This window comes from Aythya marila (genome assembly GCF_965140915.1).
Source record: "Aythya marila genome assembly, chromosome: 1".
NCBI classification, from domain to species: domain Eukaryota; kingdom Metazoa; phylum Chordata; class Aves; order Anseriformes; family Anatidae; genus Aythya; species Aythya marila.
In genome coordinates, this window is record NC_139042.1 from 147,518,920 (window position 1) to 147,541,181 (window position 22,262).

A 22,262-nucleotide genomic window follows, 5' to 3' on the forward strand; every position below is an offset into this window, starting at 1 on the left:
TTTTAGCTTAAGTTTCCTCCTGGCTCCAGATTTTTCTTCTCATCTTCATGGCTTTTTTTGCAACTATAATGGTACATTTCACAAACTATGGTCTCTTAGGATTAGTTCCTTCAAACACAAAAAATTCCTTTATCATGTCAGCATCTCAGTTTACTCGTGATTGCCTTTTTTTTTCTCGCTTCAGGTGGATAGAACACTTTCCTATATAGATTCACAAGGTCTCTGCATTTGTTTCCCTTCGCACCAACCCATCACATTCTTCCTGATTCTTGGATATTTGAATGTGCCTTCTCTCTATCTTCCATGTATTTCCTGTATTATAAGATCTTTAGGTGATGACTTATATCTATTTTTGTACATCTGTCACATCATTTCTTTGATGCTGGTCCAGGTACAGAGGTGAAAATATCAAATAAATCTGCTAAGCTAAGACAGGAGAAGGCAAAAATCTCTTTGAAGGGAAATGCCATTATTCATTTCTGTATAGTAAAGCTAGCAGATGGTGGAAGATTATTCTAAATAAGTACTAGTAAGACTTTTTCTTTTTTAAAATATTGGAAGTCTTCTGCCTTACTATCAAAATGAACTGAAAGGTTCTGAAGAAGCTGTTTTCCATTTCCAAAGCTCTTATAGGATCTCTGAGTAAGTACTCTCAGTTAGGTCCCATAAATGGTTATTGCTGAGTTGTCTACTATATAAAGTACAATTCAGCCCTCTTGTGGTTATCTGTAAGAGTGCAAGTTCTCCACAAGTCTTTATTCTAGAGAACTATATTAAAAGCATAGACTCTTCATAGGGTTTCTGAAACATAGAGATGTTCATGAATTGTATGAGAGAGTCAGTGAATGCAGTCACCTTCCAGAACTAGTTTTGTCTTGTTCATATGTTGTCAATTACATCTATTGGGTATTCTTAGACTGTAATTGATAAAATCAGAAATAGCTGAAAGCTTATTTAGGGATTGAAGAATATCCAGTTTTCCAAAAGAAATTTTGTCTAGGTTAATCTGGATACATGATAGATAAAGCTTGTAGAGAGAAAATACCGTTCTTGCTATATAACACTTAACACTTTTCCTTCTGTTTGGCCAACGTCATTTGTCTGTAAATGAATTCTTCAGTCTCTCAGTAGTTACAAAGTACAACTCTTAATAATGCTTTGGTTGAATTCTAGGAGGTCAAAGTTTTATGAACTTCAAAGTTTTGTGAACTTCTGTGAAACTTTTCAAAGGAGTGAAAAGTTTTAGCAATAATAAAAGTAGACACCATTAGTCTTACGACAAACCATTCCCCTGTTGTTGAAAGCCTTTTATCAAGAGTGTGCTACTTTTATCAAGAGTGAGGCTAATGTATCTGTCTGTCTTGTTTCTGTCTGTCTTGTCTTTAGTGGGGAGTGGATTTGTACGTTCTGTCGGGATTTGTCCAAGCCAGAAGTTGAATATGATTGTGATAAACCCACTCACAGCCCTGAAAAAAGAAAACTGGAAGATACTGTTGGTTTGTCGCCAATAGACCGCAGGGTAAGGATGAGTCTTGCTGCTTTTTTGTACTATGACATGCATGCATTTAAAACAAACAAACAAAAATCAAACAAGTGATGGTAAAAAGGATAAATAACTTCTTTAATAAGCTCTGAGGTTTTAGCAGCCTTCATGTAAACATGCTGAACAGCACATTCTGAAAGTCTGAGAAGTGCCTGTGGTCTGACGCTCTGAACTGGGGCTGCATTCTAGGAATTATTGAGCGCTGTTTGTAATAGTGACCTAATGCACAGTGACCTTGCCTTGAGCAATTTTTTCTTTGTGTTTTTTAGCATAGATTGACTTTATCAACTAATGATTTTTGTCTTTAAAGCACTTTATTATCATTCTTTTAAAAAAGCTATGTAGCATCTCTCCTAGTGAAGATGCACAGATTAACAAAAGTATCTGGGAATAATTTATATCAGTTTGAAACTCTGAATACTCTGGTGGAAAAGTGTTGAAGACAAACGAAAACCAAACAAGTTACCGTAATTTGGTTTTGCCTTAAACCTCAGAGTTAAACAAAAACAACTTGTGCCTTTGAGCAGAAGGTTGAACTGCTTGCCGGAACGTTTTGGATTCTTGATTTTTTTTCTTGTTTTTTATTTTTATTGGTGTCTTTTTAATTTTTTCATATCTCTTTGTTGCTTTATTAAAAACTTATTTTAAAACAATTCTGAGGTCTATTGGAAACTTCAGCAGTGTTTTACTTGGTTCCTGTTGGCAACCTGTGTAAATATACTGAGATGAATATTGTATTTGGGAGCTTAGTCTACAGGTAGGGCCATTGTTTGCCTTTGCAGTCTGGAAGGAAAAAAATAGCTCTGTTCGTATTTTGCTTTAAATGTAAGTTACAAGTCTTGTAAATATTCCAGTGAAAGATCAGCAAGCATAAAGTCACAGAAAACTATTTTCTGAATCTCTTTCCAAGCTCAAGATCCAGTTTAATATACTTGGGTACACAAAGAATAGATTTTTCCTCACTGCTAACAAAAGGCACTCTAGGCTTTGCAGTTACAGAGCGGTTATGCCCAGATCAGGGGAAGAAAAAAAAAAAAGTTGTGTCTCTGAATATTTATAAAAAGCTCAGAGCCACATGTGCTATTTTTATTCTGTGGAATGTTTGCTGGACTCAGCAAATACTGAATAACACTGTTAGTAACTACGTCAGGCTTCATAGCATGCATTTGAGAATTAATAATAATAGGATGTAAATATTGCGAGAAGAATGCTGCAGACCATTAATTATGACAGGCTTGCTTCCTAATACAGTTTCTGTGCTCACTTTTCTGCTTAGGGCCTGGGAGGAGTACTGAGCATTTGTTCGTTTTTTTCTGTAGTTCATTATTTTAGGACAAATTATGTAGTTTTTTTTACTTGGGTATCTATTTTTATTGATACAGAAATGTGAAAGATTGCTGCTCTACCTCTACTGTCATGAAATGAGTCTTGCTTTTCAAGATCCAGTTCCTCCCACGGTATGTACTTCACTTCTTTCATTTCCATAATGGAAGTGGTTGTAATGGCATTGTTATGCTCATTATCAGAAGTCAAGTTTCCTGCACATTGAGTGCGTTGAACATTTTTAGTTCTACTAAAACTATCTGAAGGGCAGTTGAAAAACAAAACACTGGGTTGTAAGGGGAGTCACTAGTATGATTCCCCAAGAGCTAACCTTACTTCAAAAAGTACTTCAAAAATAGGTGTGAAAAGTAAATTATGATGCTGTCTACTGTTTTTACAATGCCAAGTGATATCACTAAAAGAGAAAAAAAAAAAAAAAAAAAAAGAATTGTGATACATATTTCTTTTTAAAAAAAAAAATAAATTACCTGATTTTTGAAGATTGGAGTACTGCATAGTACTAATATGAAAAGTTCTGGCTGACTGTGAGAAGGCACTTCTTTAATGTGAAGGTGACAGAGCACTGGAACAGAGAAGTTATGGAGTCTCCTCTGGAGGTATTCAAAACCCACCTGGATGCCATCCTGTGCAACGTGCTCTAGGTGATCCTGCTCAGCAAAGGGGTTGGACTAGATGATCTTCTGAGGTCCCTTCCAACCTTGGCCATTCTGTGAAACTAAATTTCTCACTATTAGCTGGAAATTTTAGTTTAAACTAAGAGATGTAATTTGTTCAATAAATAATTAAAATAAATAATTCTCTGTTTAGGTTCCTGATTACTACAAAATAATCAAAAAGCCAATGGACTTGTCAACCATCAAGAAAAGACTTCAAGTGACCAGTTCATTCTACACAAAGCCAGAAGATTTTGTGGCTGACTTCAGACTGATTTTCCAAAACTGTGCTGAATTTAATGAGGTTAGAAAAGTAGATCTCTCATCTGATTTTGTAAGCTTAGACATTTTCAGGAAGACTCCAGTGAGGGTAGAACTTATTTAAACATAGGTTGATGATAAGACCCTAGTGAAAACATAAATTGCATTTGAAACTGTTCGTGTTAGATGAGTACACAGTAAAGATCTTTTTGTAGAAGGAAGGAGGCTTAAAACAAACACGCTGAGTGGCAGAACAACAGATAAGGAGTAGGGTCATTGCTCATTATAGAGGTTAATGGTGAGGATTTGACTAAAAACTTGGTTTAATCTTGAGTGCATCAAATCTTAAATTCAGTGGAGTTTTCCTTCTGGAAGGTCTATACTCATCCTTATGACTTCTAGTTAAATGTTGATAGACTGTTGTTGTCCTTCACTGCATGTAAGGGAGTAATACATGTTGAAAAAGGGTTGCAAGTACTGAATGAACCACAAAAAGGGACAGAATTAACAGTGGGAATAAGGTTTCTTAAGTGGCTTCAGTTGGGTTCTCATCCAGACATCTTCAGTAGCTGGGAATCACCTGCCATAGTGACTTCTACTTCAGGAAACTTGTCAGCCATGGTAGCTATGAATGACTTCAGGCCTAGTCTTCTGAAACTCAGTCATTATCCATTCTAGTAATACATTCACCATAATTTAAAGATAGGTCTGTAAGCTAGACAAACTAAAGCATTTCATGTGGTTATTCCAAAACACTTTAATACCCTTGAGGCATACCTGTATATTTCAGAGCATAAACCAACCTTTTTTGTAACAGGCAGGATAGAACAGGTGGTAGACTCTTTTTATGTAACTTCACAACCCATGGCTTTTGCAGTTAGCTTCTGTGATAATCCATCAGAGAAAAAGGTCAGTGGGGGTGTGGACCAAAAGGTCTGCCCTCTCCCTCTGTTTTGCAGGCTTGTGCTGTTGGGTACCATGTGTTCCCAAGATGCTATTCTTGGTGCTGTTCTTACTGCTGTTTGATTTTTGTAACTTATGAGAGCACTTAAATCACATTAAGTCCTTTAGGTATAAAGCTATTTCATGATGTATTGATGTTGTTAATTCACCCAACAGCCTGATTCAGAAGTGGCTGATGCTGGCATGAAACTTGAAGCATACTTTGAAGAACTTCTAACGAGCCTGTATCCTGAGAGAAAGTTCCCTGTACAGCCTAACTGCCAGAGTGAAAGAGAGAACACAGAACTTAGTGATGACTCAGATGATGACTTTGTACATCCCCGGAAAAAACGCCTCAAAGGAGAAGACCGTCAGTTGCTTAAATGAGACGCATGTGTGACTGTGGAACGTTTTTTAAAAACTAAGAATATTTATCAGTCAATTGTAAAAAGGGGAAAAGTCATGACTGCTTTGACCTGTAGGTTTGTGGATATTTACTAGACTTCCTACACCTTGTCTGAAACACAAATCTAATGGAGATCCAAGGCATGTGGAAAGCTTCTCTGAAGTTCCAAACTTTCATCATACTTATGGAACCGGAACAGAATTTATGATTTGTGTGGAGTGACAGCTGTTTAATTTCTCTTTGAGGAAGAAAATAAGTTTGTATAGAACTAAATTTTAAAACATTACATGGATTCAGCTGAATGGCTTTCTGAGTTTGAAGAAAATGTGATCTCACTGGACATTTAATTTTACCAAAGGCATGTGGCTGGCCATAACTTGATTTTTGTACTGTATTTAACACAAGCCATGAGAAGAGGTGGTGTAATATTGTTGTCCTACAATACTGACTGGTACAATGAAAATGTAGTTACTCCCAAAGACATTATTGGTCATTTTAAAATGTAAGGGAGAGTGTATTAAAAAAAATATATTAAAAAAAAAAAAAAAGGGGGGGGGGGAAGGAAAAAAGGAATTTGAGAGTTTTTAATAGAGGAAGCAAAGGATACAGTGCTTTTGTACCACTTTTCTCAGCACCAGCAAGAAATAATGGTATTTCTGTACTATGTTGTTTAACAAGTGTCTCATAAGTTTGATGTGTTCCTGTTTAATGGAGTCAAAGGCTAAGTCTGGAGGAAAAAATGTTTGCTTGCAACTACCAGTCAATCTTTGGGTATGTTTGGGGGAGGGAGGGAAATATTCTTTCGTCCACAAGGTCTTGTTGTTTTTCCAAATTCCTAAATACTGTTGTGAGCATACAGCCAACATTGTTGTTCTCTTGGAAGTACACAAGTTTGAAGAGGAAGATTTTTTTTTTTTTTTTTAAAAAGTCCTGTTCTTTGACCCTTCATATGTTCTTGTTAAAATTATCAGATGAGGACAAACTTTTGTTGTTGTTCTGTCTACTTTCCAGAGGTGCTGACCACCACATAGATAGTCGTTTCTGCCCTCAGCAATTTCAGATTTAGTGAAGTACTTGTCTGTGGCTGCTCCAGCTATTGATTTATATTCTTCATTTATGCCATCTTAAATGAAAACTGAGTTTTAGGGAGAACAAGCAGTTTCTTGGATTAACTGAGCTCTGATGGTGCCAATATGTTTCAGATGGTATTATGAAGATGTGTGTGTACACAAGCCTGCTTTTTACTTGCTGTGTAGCACAGATAATGGTGCTGTGGATAGATCACTGGCAAGCATAGACACAAGTGCTGCTTGTGTTTCCCTGACGTGTACATATGCACTCAGAAAGTGTGCTTCCAGAGGAAGCTGACAAGTGTTTCTCTGGACCTGAAGTTGAGAGCACATGTTTATTAGGCTTAACACAGTTAGCAGTGAAATTAGACACCTATACAGCTTCATACACAGCTTGTTCTTCAGTGGAAAATACTGGGGAGATGAGTGTTGATGTGCTCTTCCAGTCCACTTGCTTCTCTCTCTGCTTCTGATTTTTCACTTCAAAACAGAAAATTTTGAAATCATGCAACCAACACTTGAACAAATTAAAAATAGTAGTTTATTCAAAAAAACAAACAAACAAAACAAACAAACAACAAAACCCAAAAACCCAACCAACCCACAACCTCATGCTCTGTTTTGTTAAGAAGTGTGAATGCGGTATAAGACTTCCATAGTCTGGTTTTCATTCAGACTTTGCAGCAGTGTAGTTCAAAACAGAGACAACCAAAAAATAAAAATAATTAAAAAAAATAAAAATCCTCCTGAGCTGAAGGTGGAAAAGAAGCTAAGGAATGACCTTACATCAGTCTATTTCCCGTTTTCATCAAGCTTCAGGTGTGTTTTCATAAGAAAAATATTTAAAAACAAACAACAAAAACAGGCATGCTCTAACATAGTAGCTGAAATCATTCTTGGTTCCTTACTAGCTTGGAGGAAGAGGCTGCATAAGCAATGCAGGTGATAGTTGCTGAGAAGTCAGTCAGGCTCCTGGGCATCCAGCCCACTGGCTTACTCTTGCATTAACTGGGGAGCTGTGGCAGCTGGCCATTCAGACCATCACTGTTAGATTTGAATGTCCAGATGAGCGTGTGATTTGTGTGCTTTGCTGGCATGCCATCTTAAGTGAGATGGGTCAGGCTAGCTCATTCCAGCCTGCCACAGCTGCTGTCAGGACACGAGTGCTTTGGTACAGAAAGCCCTTAGGTAGGTCTTCAAGGAACTTCTTGTGGTAAGCTGTGCTTGCCTCCTCCCTCCTAAGAACCTCATTTGTGTGCTACCATCAGGCATGTGGGTGAGTGGGCATGAAGACAAGAAAACTCTTTCAGTAAACTGTTTGAACATATCTCTGTTTAAATAACCCGCTGGAAAAGTCAGACTCAACTTTTGTCTTGTGATCTCGAATGCTACCCTAAGAACCTTCAGAAATTGCCCATGTCATGACGTTTGAGATGTTAAAATTAACCACTTCAATTCAGATGATGTATGCACAAGTATTTGAGGAATGCTATTTTGTTTTTTAAAGGTAAGTAATGCATTCTTTCAGGCTGATATTGTGAAGCCCCTATCTACTTCATGTATTTTTTTTTCTTCATTGCCTCAGTTCCCTGAAGCAATGATGACAGTGGTGGTTTTCCATTTTTTTGCAACATGACATTGGCACTACTATTAGCACTAGTGGTAAACAGTCTTCATCTTGCTTCACAGGATCAGTAGAAAGCATCTTTTTATTGAATCACAGGAAAGGGAATGTATGTGAGAAAGTTGCCCTTTGTCTATGCAAATCATAGCTTTTACACTGTTCCAGTTACCTTTTTCTTTATTTATAATGGAAAGGGTATGGAGAAGCAACCATCAAATGCAGCTCACAGGAAATGACAGGTTCCAAAGGTTTATTTTTTTTTTCCTATCCACTCCACCATCAAATACTTGCTTTCATTTTACTTGCTAAAAAAGGGGGAAAATAAAAACAAAAAATTAATAGAATGCACATGAAAACAAACAAAAATGGGCACAGAAGAAAAGGACATCCACTTGGTTATGTGTTCTAATGGTCTTGCCTCTGATAGGCAATCCTCATGGCTATTTTGAAAGCAGACTGATGCTATCCTAATAACCTGAGGCAGATACAGAATAGAATCGTGGAATAGTTTGGAGTGGAAAGGAATTTAAATATAAACTAGTTCCAACCCCTTCTGATGGGTAGGGATACACTTTTTGCCTGAAGCCCCATCCAGCCTGGCCTTCAACACCTCCAGGGTTAAGGCATCCACAATTTCTCCGGACAACCTGTTCCAGTACCTCGCCACCCTCACAGTGAGCAATTGAACAACTGTTCTTTATATCTAATCTACCCTCTTCCAGATTAAAACCATTAACACTTGTCTTATTATTACACCTGCTGGTAGTAACATCACCCTGAACCCTTCTCTGGGCTAAATAACTCTCTCAGTCCCTTGATAGGAAAGGAAGGTGTTCCAGCCCTCTGATTGTTTTTGTGGCCCTCCTTTCATGTCCTCCTTACATGTATGTTGGGGTCCCCAGAACCTATCACAGTACCCCATGTGGAGTCTCATGAGAACAGAGAAGATGGGCAGAATCACCTCCCTAGACCTGCTGCCCATACTTCTTTCAATGCAGCCCAGAGTATGGTTGGCTTTCTGGGCTGCAAGCACACAGTCTGTTCATGTCAGGCTTTTCATCCCCCAGATCCCCCCAAGTCCTTTTCCATAGGGAATCTCAATCCATTCATCCCCCAGGCTGTACTGATATTTGGGATTGCCCCGAGCCACGTGCAGGGCCTTGCCCTTGGCCTTGTTGAACTTCATGAGCTTCACACTGGCCCACCACTCAGGTCCCTCTGGATGGCATCCCTTCGCTCTAGAGCATCAACTGCACCACTCAGCTTGGTGTCAAACTTGCCTCACTTGAGGGTGCACTGAATCCTACTGCCCATGTCACCAATGAAGACACTGAACAGTTCCAGTCCCAGTATGGGCCCTCGGTGGACACCTCTCCTCACTGGTCTCCATTCAGACAATGGACAGTATGATTTTTAAATGTCATTGTTCAGATTCCACAAAATGTTTCCTACATGTGTTTCATTCAGTTGTTTCACTTAATGTTATATACACATCTCTTGTTTGGAGCATTAGGATTAAATATTGCCTTGTTCAAGAGCTTTTACATTGTGCATTTAAACTTTATAATGGGTTAGATGACTGCCCTTAGTACATTCAACAGTCGTGATTCAGCAATGTCTGAATGACACTACGTATACAAATACAATCTCTGAAATGACCTCTAAAGAAGAATAACCAAACTGAATATACGATCTAATGATGATGTCTTGTAGTACACAACTAGATCTACAGATTTTTATTTTTATGTCCTTTTGACTTGTGCATGTGAAGGCCAGCAACTGGAGCTTATTACTCTTACTTGTAGCAAGGAATAATGCCATTACATTTGCAGGGGAAGAGCCCCTCCCATTAAGGAATCATTACATTCCCATTTATCTCAGCCAACATTAATCTATCTGTATCTGAATCAGAGGTTTCCTTTTGCATTTAAAGCACTTTTAAAGAAGTGTTTGCTTAATAATTTTTGTAAAGCCAACCAGTTGAGGGATTGTGGGTCCCTGGCATCTGTGCATGGGGTTGAATTTCACCCACATGGGAAAAATGAGTTGCTTTGTCTACTCAAATTTCTTCTTATTAAATTTCACTTAAAGCTTCTTAAGCTTTTATATTTTTTTTAGTCATTTACAAAATATCATGTAGATATTTTAAAATGGCATAAAAACATGAGTCCATATTTCTAAAAGACATGCATTTTAAGAGGCAAGCAATGATTAATATGTTTCTTTCCCAAAATCTCTAAGGTTAACTGTCCCACATACCCATGGGAAACCTTAGATGTGACCCAATGAAATTCAGCGCGCATGTCTGTATGCATATAATGCATGTATGTGTTTGTATATGTATACATATATTAAGTCTGGTCCTGAATCCCACATAAAGCAGTTTGGCCAAACATCTGTCTGACCCTAGGTTGCTAAAGAACGTGGATTACCTAGCCCATGGTCTTCTGGCTTATAGGGTAAGACTGCAGAGGGATATGCAGAGTGATGCAGACCTGCCTCTTGCATGGTATGAAAATTTCCATGCTGGTACAGCTGAATTGCCTGTAACCACAGAATTGCTCACCACCTCTAGTAATTAAATCAGTGCTACTTGGGCATAGGAGGCTATCAGAGTTCAAACTGACATTCCTTCTTAATCTTTGTGCTTAGTGTTTTGTCTGACTGCCTCTGAAGCTTTATAGGAAACACTAGTCACAAGGGTTTAGGTTAAAGGGCTGATGTAGCTGGGGCATTTGACTTGAATTTGATGTAGAAGTGGATTTAGTAGTTTCAGGTGTTACTTGTATCTGCTATTATCTCTGCATACAACAGAGGCAGAGCAGAATATGCACAGCAATTTCAAGTTGGGACAAAGAAGTGCTTACACTAATTTAGGTTAACATGCTGCCATGAGGGAGCTGGGGTTAGGACTGGCATTCTTATTTGTTCTTACATGAGAAATGAGCTGAGGCAACTGGGGTAACAGTGCTTTAAGTTGCTATGACAGCACCTTCCTCTGTTTATCTGTCAGTCCTTATTTTGCCTTACGAACCCTCAGAAGAGGTTGGGGTGCTTTCTGGCCAAATCAAAACCTACTAGTTTCTAAATAGCCTTTAGCTATGCAGGAGCTCCTGGAGTGGCAATACAAACCTGCAGTGCCCTGCCCTTGGTCTCAATGGGCAGCGTGAACGCAGAGATTGCACACACAACACACACGGATGAGAAAAGACACAGGGCCCCAAGGAAAGAAGCACTCATAAGAACCTGCAGATAAAAAACCAATAGTTTGATTTTGGGACACGGCAATTAATTAGGAATTAAAGAGTGGACAATGGGTTACAAACACCTGAGAAAGTCAACAGCCAGAAAAACAATCTGTCTTGTGAATCTAAGAGTTTTCAGAGAGCAACAAATTCTCGCAATTTAAGCTCTGTGAAGAGATTAATCCAGATCTACATCTGGCAAAGACCACCAAAATACTCTGCATAAATGTCAGATAAAGAACTAATGAGTTGGAAAAAAACACCACAACCTAGATTGAGTGCATCAGCTTTTTTTGTGAACTTCAGGAGCATGTCAGTGTATTTGATAACAATGTTTGCCTCAAGGTTTACCAACATTATCAGCTATGCTCTTACTTGTGAGATAAATGGTGCCACCATAGCTCCAACACGGCACAATGACCCACTTGTTCCCATCCCCAAGGCTCGCATTGTAGTGGGATAAACCTAAACAAGGCCAGAAAGAAATAGGATTAACATGACAATGTTCTGTGATATGTGTCCCCCTTTATCTTTTTTTTTCTTTTTTTTTTCTTTCCTTCAGAGATACCCATTGCAGCCAGATTCATAAGATATGGAAAGCCATATTCTTAAAATATAAAAAGAATTGAAGGTTCCTTTGTGTCTTCTTTGTGCCATTAGAAATCTGACATTTCTTACCCAAAGTAGAGGTTTAGGGTGAGACACACGCCTTTCTTCTAGTTACACTGAGCTGCTCAGGTTAAAGTCACAGACCATAAGCTAGGTGCTAAAGGAAAAAATCAATCTATATTGCCAGGCCCTGTATTTGAAAACCCCAAAAAAGGATACTGTCTGCAGCCTTCAAGACAGCCTATTTACTTGCATCAACGCCTTTGTTTAGAAGGAGGAGAAAGAAAATGAAATGCTGTTAAGAAACCTCCAGGCTTAGAGGAACATGCTTTGTGTATTTGCTTTTTCATATCTCATATTTTCATAACACCTGTGACAATAAAGCACTTAAGTACGTGCTTTGCTTAACTTTAGTTATATCCCATTAATGTCAACAGATTTTAGCAAGTATTGTCATTTAAGCCTTTGTTTTTGTATTTTATCGATCCAAGCCAGAGGATGTAAGGTAAGTCAGGAAGAGTCCAGGCATGTGGACGGGAAGGGCATTTCTAAATTTGGTTTTGATCCTCAATTACTGTGTGTGTATTGATGGTTTATCATATGGCTAGTCCAGCAATGGGCTTCACATCAACAGCATCTGATTCTGGACTATTAAAGGCTGGTATTTATTCAAGACTGGTGCACGTGTAAATATAGTGTGCTATTAAAAGAAGTACGGCACACTATCAGGCCAACCCAGGCAGCTACGACTATTAGCTTTTTATCACTTTACTCAATCTGAAAGTCGATACATTAAATTTCACACAGTGGTGTTTTTCAATGAAAACAATTTGTAGGTAACCCACAGCACTCACTGCTCCAAAGTTGTATGAAGGAGAAGTTCTCTAAAGGATCAAAATTATTTGTAGACAGGACACAAAAATTCCACTAGGTGATAATATATATATATATATATGTATATATATATATAAATAAAAACTCGATATACTAACTACATCAGTCCCTTAAGTGCTGGCAAAGGTTCCTTTCAGTGGTAGCCTATTGTCTAACTTCAGAGGGATAGGAAGGGGGAAGATGGAGACTTCTGGAAGATGTCCGTACACAACACCCTCAAAAATCACATTTAGTAGTAGCTGACCAACAGGTGGCTCAGTAGGGCATTCCTGTCCCACCTGCTCTTCTCACCTCCAACCAGTTTTCTGATTCCTTCTCTTATCTCATATAAGAAAAGTGTAGTCAGGAAGCAAGACGTACTTAGTTCAAGAACGATAACTTGAATTCGTCAAGAAATATAGCAGCATTCCTGGCAAATGGGCTTTCATGCCCCAGCAGCTTCATGTACTTTCAGAAGGACCCACCTCTGCTGTGTAAATGTAGATGGTGTTGAAGTTTGCTGAAACCAAGGCACGAAGCATGAAGAGAAACCCAGTCATGCCTGCACTAAAGGGGAAGCAGCGTGGAGCAAAGAGTTAGTGTCACTGAACAGTGATCAACAGAGACGCAACCTAATGTATTCTCTGTGATAGGGCTTTTAAAATAAGGAAAAGTTGATTGCTGACAAGTGTAATTGTTTTTCAGTCCATTGGCAGGACGTTTGCTACTTCTATAAAGAAGCTACAAGCAAACATGCTGGCTGTCTCAGGCTAGAGATTAGGCAGAGAAAACTGAAAATAATAACAGTAATAGCAGCAAAGAGGTTGGTACCCAAGTTAATGACTCCTCACAGGGGCTCGTTTACCTTAATGGCTGTTTGCAGCCTCCCAGTCTAGCTTAAAGCAGAGTTTAACTTGCAGCCCCCTGACTTTTAGGAGCTGTTAGGCTCTGCTAGCTTGAGAGGGAACCAGCCTGATAATTACAGCACTCACAAAACCTTTCCCTTGGAGCTCTAAGCTCTTTTTGAAGTGCCTGGCTCTACAAGTTAGAAGAGACTTAACTGCCACAGCTAAAAAATAATAATAAAAAATAATAATAATAATAAAAGAAAAATGAAGAGTGAGTATCCTTTCTCGTGGATGTTGTTCACATCATTTCTATTTCCCCAGCCCGCATGAAAGCAGAATGTTGTACACGTAGGGGAAGTTGCACCCCCCCCACACACACACACAACACCCGCATGTTGATGGCAACTACCTGGAGGTGCAGATATTAAGGAGAAGAAAGAAGAGCGCCGTACATCCCATGGTGATACACAGGCTCAGGCGTCTTCCGAGGAAGTTGATGCCGAGGATGTTCACAGGATTTACTAGAGACAGAAAGGAGAAGCGTAAAATGCTAGGTGACCCCACTGGGTGCTCAGTGAGCAGCATGGCACAGTGAGCACGAGCTGGTGGCACAGAGGGCCTGGAAGGGCAGGGAGGGGAGAGGAGGTTACGTGCGATCTCCCCGGCGGTGCTGATGATCATGGTCTGATATGCAGAAGGGCCAAACGGGCGGCAGTGGCAGGGGCTGCGGCTCTCCTCCGAGGCAGGGCCGGGGTCCTCCTCCCCCAGCGGTGCCGTGGAGCCGCAGCTCAGGTCCCGCTCCAGCAGCTCGGCGCTGGCCAAGATGACTCCGTAATAAGCAAAAGCTATGCCAAGCCTGTGGGGATGAACGGGGACATTGACAGGGAAGGTGAGGAAATGCTTGGGCAATGAAATTCAGCAGGTTTTGGGTGTCCTGGGACTCTCCCTGCACACACCAGCACCGTGGTGCTGCAGGATGGGCACCCCATGAGCATGAGCCCAGTGGTGACACGGGCACCCACCAGCTCAGTGGGCACCCAGTGTATGGCAGAGCACTGCCACACATCCACACACCTCTCTTCCTCCACCCTATCTCGTAGCTCTCTGATCGCTTGCTCATTAGTGCTGGGTTTTGCTGTGCTGCAGGACACCTGGACTGCCAAGCACCCCGATGAGGGTGAAGCTCACCCCTGCATTTCCACTGCCCCACAGCCACTCTGAGAAAGCAGGATGCAATGCTGGATGTGTGTTGTCTTTTCCCCTTCCCATCATTGCTGTGTTACCCCAGGGAAAGGATGTGAAGAAGCCATGAAGTCTACAGGCTCTTGTTAAGGGATTAATGCCAAGAGCTTGCTGATTTGTAATTGATAAAATCCTGAGGCACTTTCTGACATTAACACTACCGCTCTGCCCAGATGTTCCCAGCCCACACTGCCACCTTCCTGCTCCACTTTTAAATGAAGGAAATGCTCCTACATCTCTCAGCTCCTCCATAAATGCTGGTTGTAGCCTACAGCTTTGCAAAGTATTGCTGCCTCTGGGCAGGAGCTGTGGTGATCCAGCTGGGAACAAGTTGTCCCAATGTCCACCCCAATTGCTGGTCCTTCCAGGCTGGGAGGCAGCGATGTCGTGGTCATGGCAGGGAGCGTGTGCCACTGTAGTCCCTTGTCTTATTCCAGTCTGTATGGGGAGACACTTCTAAACCTCCCCTGCCTGAAGGGTGTCTCTAAATCAGACCCCAGTGCTTGCAGCTCAAATGCAGTAGCTGTCCAAGTGTTTTATTCCTCGTCCTTCCTTCACAGTGATTTTTAAAAGGAGTTTTCATTATCCTGCTGGAGAGACTCACACCGCACCCTGGCTCGCTGTCAAGAACGGGGCACTGGTGGTGGCAGCCTCGCTGTGTCATTATCAAGTAATTCAGCATATGCCTAATCATAAGCAGGCTGAGAAGTAATTTTTCATTATTTTTTTTTATCCCCCCGGCAGTTTCAGAAACAAGCTCCATAATGCAGGCAATGAAATGAGTTGCCTGGGGACATGGGGGATGCTGAGGGCATGAAGGGATGGGGACGCAAACCTGAGAACACGCCGGTGGCTCCTGGGGGAGTAGGAGAGAAAGCAGGATTAAAAACAAAAAAATATTTCATAATACTCACGCAAGTTGAGGGGAAAACATAAAATATTAAAAGCCTGACTTAGCAAGATTTTGGGTCAATGAGTTCCCACGGACCCATTATTTATACATTTCCATTCCAGACAGCACAGCCAATGAAACATATATTACCCATGCATACAGCTACTGGGAACATGGCAAATGAAACTCGTCTGTCTTCAATCTTAATTTTCCCCAGCCAGTGGCAGTCGTACCAGTTAACGAGTTTCTGTTTGAGCACTGTCTCACTGATACGTGGGCTGGCCTGCGAAGCAGTGCATTTGTCCTCCTCTCTGGATGAACAAGCTGGCAACATGAAGTGAAACCAAACTGAGGGCACATGTGGTGTTCATTGTGGGCTGATATGAGTTCTCCTGCTTCTCATTGACTGAGTCACCCTGTCCTGCAAAGCTGATAAGCAAGAGAAGAAGAAAAAAAAAAAAGAAAGAAAGAAAGAAAAAAAAAATTACCATATAATCCATATCTGCAGAGTGGTTCTTAGGTATTTGGGATGGATGAGGTCCTTGAACCTTCCTCTTCTTTCCTGCAAATTAAATAGTAGAAAGATTTGCTTAAAAGCCATCTTTTACACAAGGGCAAGAACTCAGCAGCAGCAGCTGGTGCCCAGGTGCCAGTACCTTTGCCCCAAGAGCACAGTGCCCCACCAGCCCTCTGGAGAGGAAGCCCCTCTTCCAGAGGAAGTCTGCAAAGGATGGAGGGGGGGGAGAAGAGATCACCCTGCAATCCCCCACCTTGGCCCCCACATGCCTGAGAGAACAGGGATAGTTTTGTGGTTGCCTTTATTATTATTGTTGTTGTTGTTATTACTATTATTACTATTGAAGCCCAGGAGGGTGAACAACTAACAAAAACCCTGTGCATGGCCAATGTGGTTCCATTACATAAATTCAATTAAACTACAGCAAAGCTTTAATCCTAATTAATTCCAATACAATACATTTTGCATGAATTGCTGAGGACAATGCTTGGTGCCTGTGGGATTGAATAAGCTGCAAAGAGGTCCAGGGAAGGGACTTAAAAGAGTTGGATAATAACTCTGAGGCCCTGAACATGAGAAGTGATCAGCTCTGGAGCTGCTCAGCCTCTTTAAAGAGGTGGAAATGGTGGCAGCTCCGAAATGTCCTCCCCTGCTCTGCCCCTCTGGCTCCACTTACAGGGACCTGGGATGCTGGGAGCTGGCCCACAAGCAAGGCCAGTGGCTGGGAAAGGCTCTGGGACCTGCAGGTGGGACATTTGTCCCATGGTCATGGCACCTAGGGGGACCCCAAGGAATGGGTCCTGGGTCTCGTGGTGCTGGGGATACTCTGGGAGGATCCAGTGGTGGTAGTGTGAGAAATAAATTGTGCTTTTGTGGTGGAAAATTACACTAAGCTTGCATATTCAAAAGTGAATGTGCAGGCATAACAGTGGCATGGAGTATGTTAAGCAGATAAGGGGAAGGTCCCAGTGTCCCAAAATAAGGAGGATAGCTAAGAGAAATAGGACAAGCAATGCAAAATCAGTAAACACAAAAAAATCATGGTGTGCCCTCAGCAACCCGCATGTCCCCAGGCAGCATTGCAGGCTGAGCTTACCTTGGGGGGCTCCTGCAGCACCCCCTCGGGCATTGTCGCCCGGTTTATCTCAGCTATCCTCCTCAGCGTGGCCAGGGCAGCCGCCGTGTTCCCCGTGGACACGTTGTACCGCGCTGACTCAGGGATGAACTGAAAGCAGAGCAGTTGTAGAAAGCCCTCCTGCCCATCTCCTACCAGCCTGTGCTGCCCACAGCCACCCATCCTGCCCACGAGCACTAGAAGTAGGGATTTTCCATGTCACTCTACAGAAATAAGACAGTCCTCATGTCTGGGGTTGGTATTTCTGAATAGTGAGTGACCTGGAGAAGACGTGGTTGGCTGACACAGTGAGGGTGATGTCTCTTGGTGCCTGGGGACACGCCAGGTTGGTGGTCGTGCAGTGGTGAACGGGTAGAGAGGTTCTTCCTACCTTGAACACCAGGATGAGAATGATGCCGGGGATGGAGGCGATTCTGATCAACCACCGCCAGCCGATGGTTGGGTTCACCACTGATGCCAGGCCAATGATTAACAAGGATCCTGCCAACCAGAACACCTTTCCAAGGGAAAAGGAGGGGTTAACATGGCAACGATTAGCTTATTTTCATCCCTTCTGGTCTCATTCCCTGGATAGGTGGGGATCTGTCCTGGGGAGAGCTGCAGTTCAAACTGAGCTATCCTACGGCTGTCAGAGAAGCTGAGTTTGGGTTGAAGGAAAGAGGGAAATAAATTAGCTCTGGATGAAAACAGATAATATGTGCTGTAGCTGCTATTGTACTTAAAGCCTCGTTTGTTTTTCCAGTCGCTTCTCTGCTAACAATCAGGACTGTGAATTTTTCTCATCTGAATCTCCGCAGGGTAGCAGCAGATTTACAAGCACCAAAGGCAAAAGGGTCGAGACTTCCACTGCTGAAAGTTGGTGGGTCTCCAGTGCCAAGTTATACCAGTGGAGAATCTGGCCCCAGACCTGCAAGTACTTTCCTCCCCGCAGTTCACTTGTTGCTGTCAGAAGAAATGTCCCTTTCAGGGGGACCACACAAAGGAGTTCCAGCAGTACAAATAACAAACAAACTCGCAAAAGCCACAGCAAATTCATGAGTAAGCTGTGGGCAGAAATAACATGTTTCTGGGGAGAAATGCAAGATTATTCCTCTTTATAAACCTCTGTGTTTCCGATGACACTTGGGTAATGAAGCCCTGGTATCAAACATAATGAAAAGCAAACTACCCCTGCCACCAAGACTGTGTACCAACCCTTCTGTTCCAACAGCCAGATGAATTCATGGGTTCAGCGAGGCCTTCACAAACCATTTGCACATGCATGAAGCGGTCATTGCAGGAGGCTGAACAAGGAATAACCCCAGTCGTGCTCACTGTGGTTTTGGTCCCACAGGCAGCCACATCCCTTCCAGCACGTCTCTGGCCTAGTTTGGGACTAACTATGCTGGCCCTGCAGGGAGAGGCCCAGCCCAGGACCTCATCTGGGAGCTGCCTCGTTAATCACAGATTATTACCATTGTTCAGACTCAAAGGTTTGTATTTACCCAATGTGAGACCCCCAGCACACACCAATTGGAAATGTTGAGCTGCCCTTGACCATGGAGACCCCTCCTCAGACCATCTCACTTTTGACTTACATCTGCATGAGCTTTTTGCTCACTGTGAACAACAGAGAGAGCTCAGGGCCTCCTGGTGCACCCCAAAGAAAGGTGGGATAAGCACAGGTGAAGCTGTGACCATCCTCTGCCCAATCTAGCACCATGATTACTATTTCATCCTGCTTCTCAGTGGAGAAAACACACACACTCCTGGTGAAGCCCTGTGCTGGCAGTGCTGCCCCGGGCTCTCGAGTGATGGCCCACCAGCACTGACCCCATTACAGCAGGCAATGCTGTAAATACCTATCAGCAAGGTACCCGAAAGGCTGGATGTCAGCTGTCATTCAGTCTCCCCACAATGTTAGGAGCATACAGTTATCTGAAAAGGAATTGCTTTCTTCTGCATGCAGCTGTGGGTGTGCATCCTTAATAATGCTCTTAGCACAGGAGGCAGAAGGCACTTGTTTGGCCCAAGACTAACACAAACAGGCTGGCCTGTCGGAGACCTGGTTTTCAAACAGTAGCAGGACAAATCTCCTGGGACTCTGGATGAGAAGAAAAAGTAACGTACTGGCTCTTACCTGGGATAAGGGCAGCATGTATCCTCGGTACTTGGTAGGTAAAAATTCTGTTTTTATGATAAGCCTAGTGAAAAGGGGAAATAAGGCAGAAAGACAGAGACAGTGAGAATGTCTGCACTAGTCAAATAGCAGTTCAGCCCAGCCAGTATTGAAAGTGGCTGCCTGCAGACAGAGAGACCACCCCACTTCCACCGCTGAGCTCCCGGGGGGAACCTGCTCAACATGCCCTCAGTCAGGAAGGCTCCAGGTTACATGCAGGGAGGTGCCTGGCATAAATCCCCTTCGTGGCCAAAAAGAGAAGGGGAGAGTCCATGTTGGCTCTTTCTGTCATCTCAGCTGTTGAGGTGTTTCATAAAATGTGCAACACCAGCAGCAGAAGGGACTGAAAGCACCTTACCACCCTGGTCCTGCCCTCCATCCTCTGAGGGAGGAAGCCCCAGGAGGCTGGTGGAGGCACGACCTGGGCATGGGGTGTCTCTTTCTGCTGGCAGCACCAGCCTCCCATCCTTCGCTTCAGCAAAGGGCTCTTGGGCCAGTGCAGCCTGCTTTGGGCTGTCCTGCCTGGCAGTGGGTTTGGAAAAAATCATGCATTCCAACCAGCATTCATGGAGACTCAAAGGGAGGTGAGGGAAAGGCTGAGAGAAGTTTGCTGCAGGAAGGGCAATGCTGTACCTTCCACAGCCCCTCGAGTGGAACGGGATCTTTCTTGACTGCCCTGAGTTTCAACCCAGACTTTGAGGAACCATGGAAAAAACTGAAATGTTGCATTTGTCTCCCTGTCAGAGTCAAAAGAAATCACTTATTTTGCCAGGCTTTTAGTGAAGTGGCTGTTAATACTGTGAATTTTTCCTCCCCCCCCCCCCCCCAAAAAAAAAAAACACCTCCCTGCTTCTGCACCAAAAGGGCAAAAAGTTTCATTTAAGTGGGAAGGTTTTACACCAGTTCAGCAAGAATTTGCTACTCTAAGCAGAATTGTTGTGACTTTTTTACAAGGAAGCAGCCTTTGCTCATCTGTTACCTGTCTAATTGTTTTTGTAACATGTGTGCTTAATAATCCCCCTGTCACTGGTTTAATGCAAACCAGCTGTCCTCTCCGTCCCAGGGCTGAGGAGCCCTTGGGAACTGCAGCTTAGGTAGATGGACAGGGATTCGATGGCATTACAGAACAGCGTTTTGCTTTAAGGCGATGTGGGAATTTGCTCTCCTCTGCACTTCCAGCCCCCTCGGAGGCCCCTTCCTGGCCGTCTCCTCCCGGTCACCGCGCAGCCTCAGCTCATCAGGCTCAGCGCACGAGACACCGGGCGCTGCGCCAAGGTCAGCCAAAATGAGCTGCGGGGCCTTTCTTGCTTTAAACCCAGGAATACAGCCCCTGCGGGCCCCTAGGTGCCTCCTCGGAGGAAGGAAAGCAGAGCTGTGCTCTCGCTTATTCACGAACAGAACCTGGTGTCAGGGTGCTCCTCACAAGGCGCCAAGCACGGCCTTACCCCTGCGCGTGGCCTGACACGCCACCTCCCACCATGGTCCTCAGGAAGACGAACCAGATGTAGGATGGGGCAAACGAGGTCAGCAGGGAGAAATAGGCTCCCCAGAGGAAGGAGAGCAGCAGGATCTGCAAGGGGCAAAATCAGGGTCACAGAACCAAGCATTCCCAGCCTTCCAGAGAACTTGGGAAGGGCTCGGGTTGATCCGAAGGGTTTTGAGCCCCATGCAACAAACCCCAGGACTCTCATGGGATCAGTTCCTCAGGGACACTGCACAGCAAAGGGACAAGGGGACAGGTGGTGGCCAGCCCCTTGTGGCTTGTCACAGGGCTGGGAAAGGGCACGAACAGCCCCGGTGCCCACTCACCTTCCAGCGTCCATACCTGTCGGCCAGGAGCCCGAGCGCTATGCTGAAGACCATGTAGCCAAAAAACACCATCTACAGGGAATTGGAAGACAGCTGTGGGGTGATCACTCCCAGCAGCACCAGGCAGCGCTGCTCTCTAAAATGGAGGTGAGCTAAATGCTTTCTAGGCAGGAGGATGAACCAAAGTGCTGGAGCTATGCATAGGGTCAGTCCTCAAGCAAAGGGTGGCAAGGATTTCTGAAGAGTCAGGAACTGGGGGGCTCATTTTGGCTTTACACTTCTGGGCATGGATGTGTGCTTATGACAGATTGCTTCCTGGAATTTTAAAGTTGTGGCCTGTCCCCGAGGGGAGGCCTTGGAATTTATTTGGTCTATTGGGAAATGTATGTTACGAAGCCTGGTGGTGCTGCAGACACTGCCCTTGTGGAGGATGACTTGCATGGGGGAGCACAAGTCACTCACCGTCGTCACTAGAGCCACCTGCCAGTCATGAAGCTGCCACTCGCATCGGATGAGGGGGGACACAACAGCTATTAGCATGATCTCCATGGCTTCAGCCACCTTTGGGAACAAGTGTGCACGGTTAGCAAGAAGGGAAAATGTGAGGAGCCTGTAGGGTGAAGGCCTTCAGCCCCACCTAGCCTGCAGCCACGGCAGTCCCACCATGCTGAAACAGGCCCTGTGAAACTGTGGTGCCTCCACAGAGGTCCCTAACATAAATAAAATAAAATAAAATAAAATAAAATAAAATAAAATAAAATAAAATAAAATAAAATAAAATAAAATAAAATAATTGTTCTGTTGTCTGTTTGCTCCTAGCAGCTGGCTTTAGTTAAGAAATAAGCCATTATTCACTCATAGCTACAGGCCTTCCCGTCTCAGCTGTGGCAATCCTCACAGATACGTCCCCATCACACCTTCACCCCAGCCTGGCCCTGGTTCCCAAACCAGATGTGCTGTTAACCTAGGACCCAGTCAGTTAGTTAATTAGGAGGTTTTCCAGGTGGCCAAGGGTGAGAGGAGGGCAGCCATCCTGTGTCAGACTGTACAGGGTTTGGGTGCCCTGGGGATGGCATGAAAAATGCAGTCAG

At 43.3% G+C, this 22,262-nt stretch overlaps 2 protein-coding genes across 2 annotated transcripts in view; one reads left to right on the top strand and one right to left on the bottom strand.

Annotated features, from left to right (window-relative positions):
• TRIM24 (tripartite motif containing 24) overlaps nt 1-7,294 on the top strand; it is a 57,621-nt gene extending 50,327 nt beyond the window's left edge. Inside the window, exons 16-19 of the mRNA XM_082775038.1 lie at nt 1,387-1,519; nt 2,926-3,000; nt 3,695-3,844; nt 4,921-7,294. Of these exons, the coding sequence (XP_082631164.1) occupies nt 1,387-1,519; nt 2,926-3,000; nt 3,695-3,844; nt 4,921-5,130 (568 nt within the window). The 3' untranslated portion in view covers nt 5,131-7,294. The remainder of the gene's footprint in view (nt 1-1,386; nt 1,520-2,925; nt 3,001-3,694; nt 3,845-4,920) is intronic.
• A 3,570-nt stretch (nt 7,295-10,864) lies between these two features.
• SVOPL (SVOP like) lies at nt 10,865-21,243 on the bottom strand (the record flags this gene model as incomplete). The annotated part of the gene is made up of 11 exons (XM_082755297.1): nt 10,865-11,089; nt 11,464-11,553; nt 13,056-13,137; nt 13,828-13,939; nt 14,069-14,274; nt 16,041-16,114; nt 17,166-17,294; nt 17,575-17,700; nt 19,324-19,387; nt 20,808-20,932; nt 21,172-21,243. The coding sequence occupies 11 exons, from the start codon at nt 21,241-21,243 to the stop codon at nt 10,943-10,945; spliced, it is 1,227 nt and encodes a 408-aa protein (XP_082611423.1). The 3' UTR covers nt 10,865-10,942.
• Between the last annotated feature and the right edge of the window lie 1,019 nt (nt 21,244-22,262).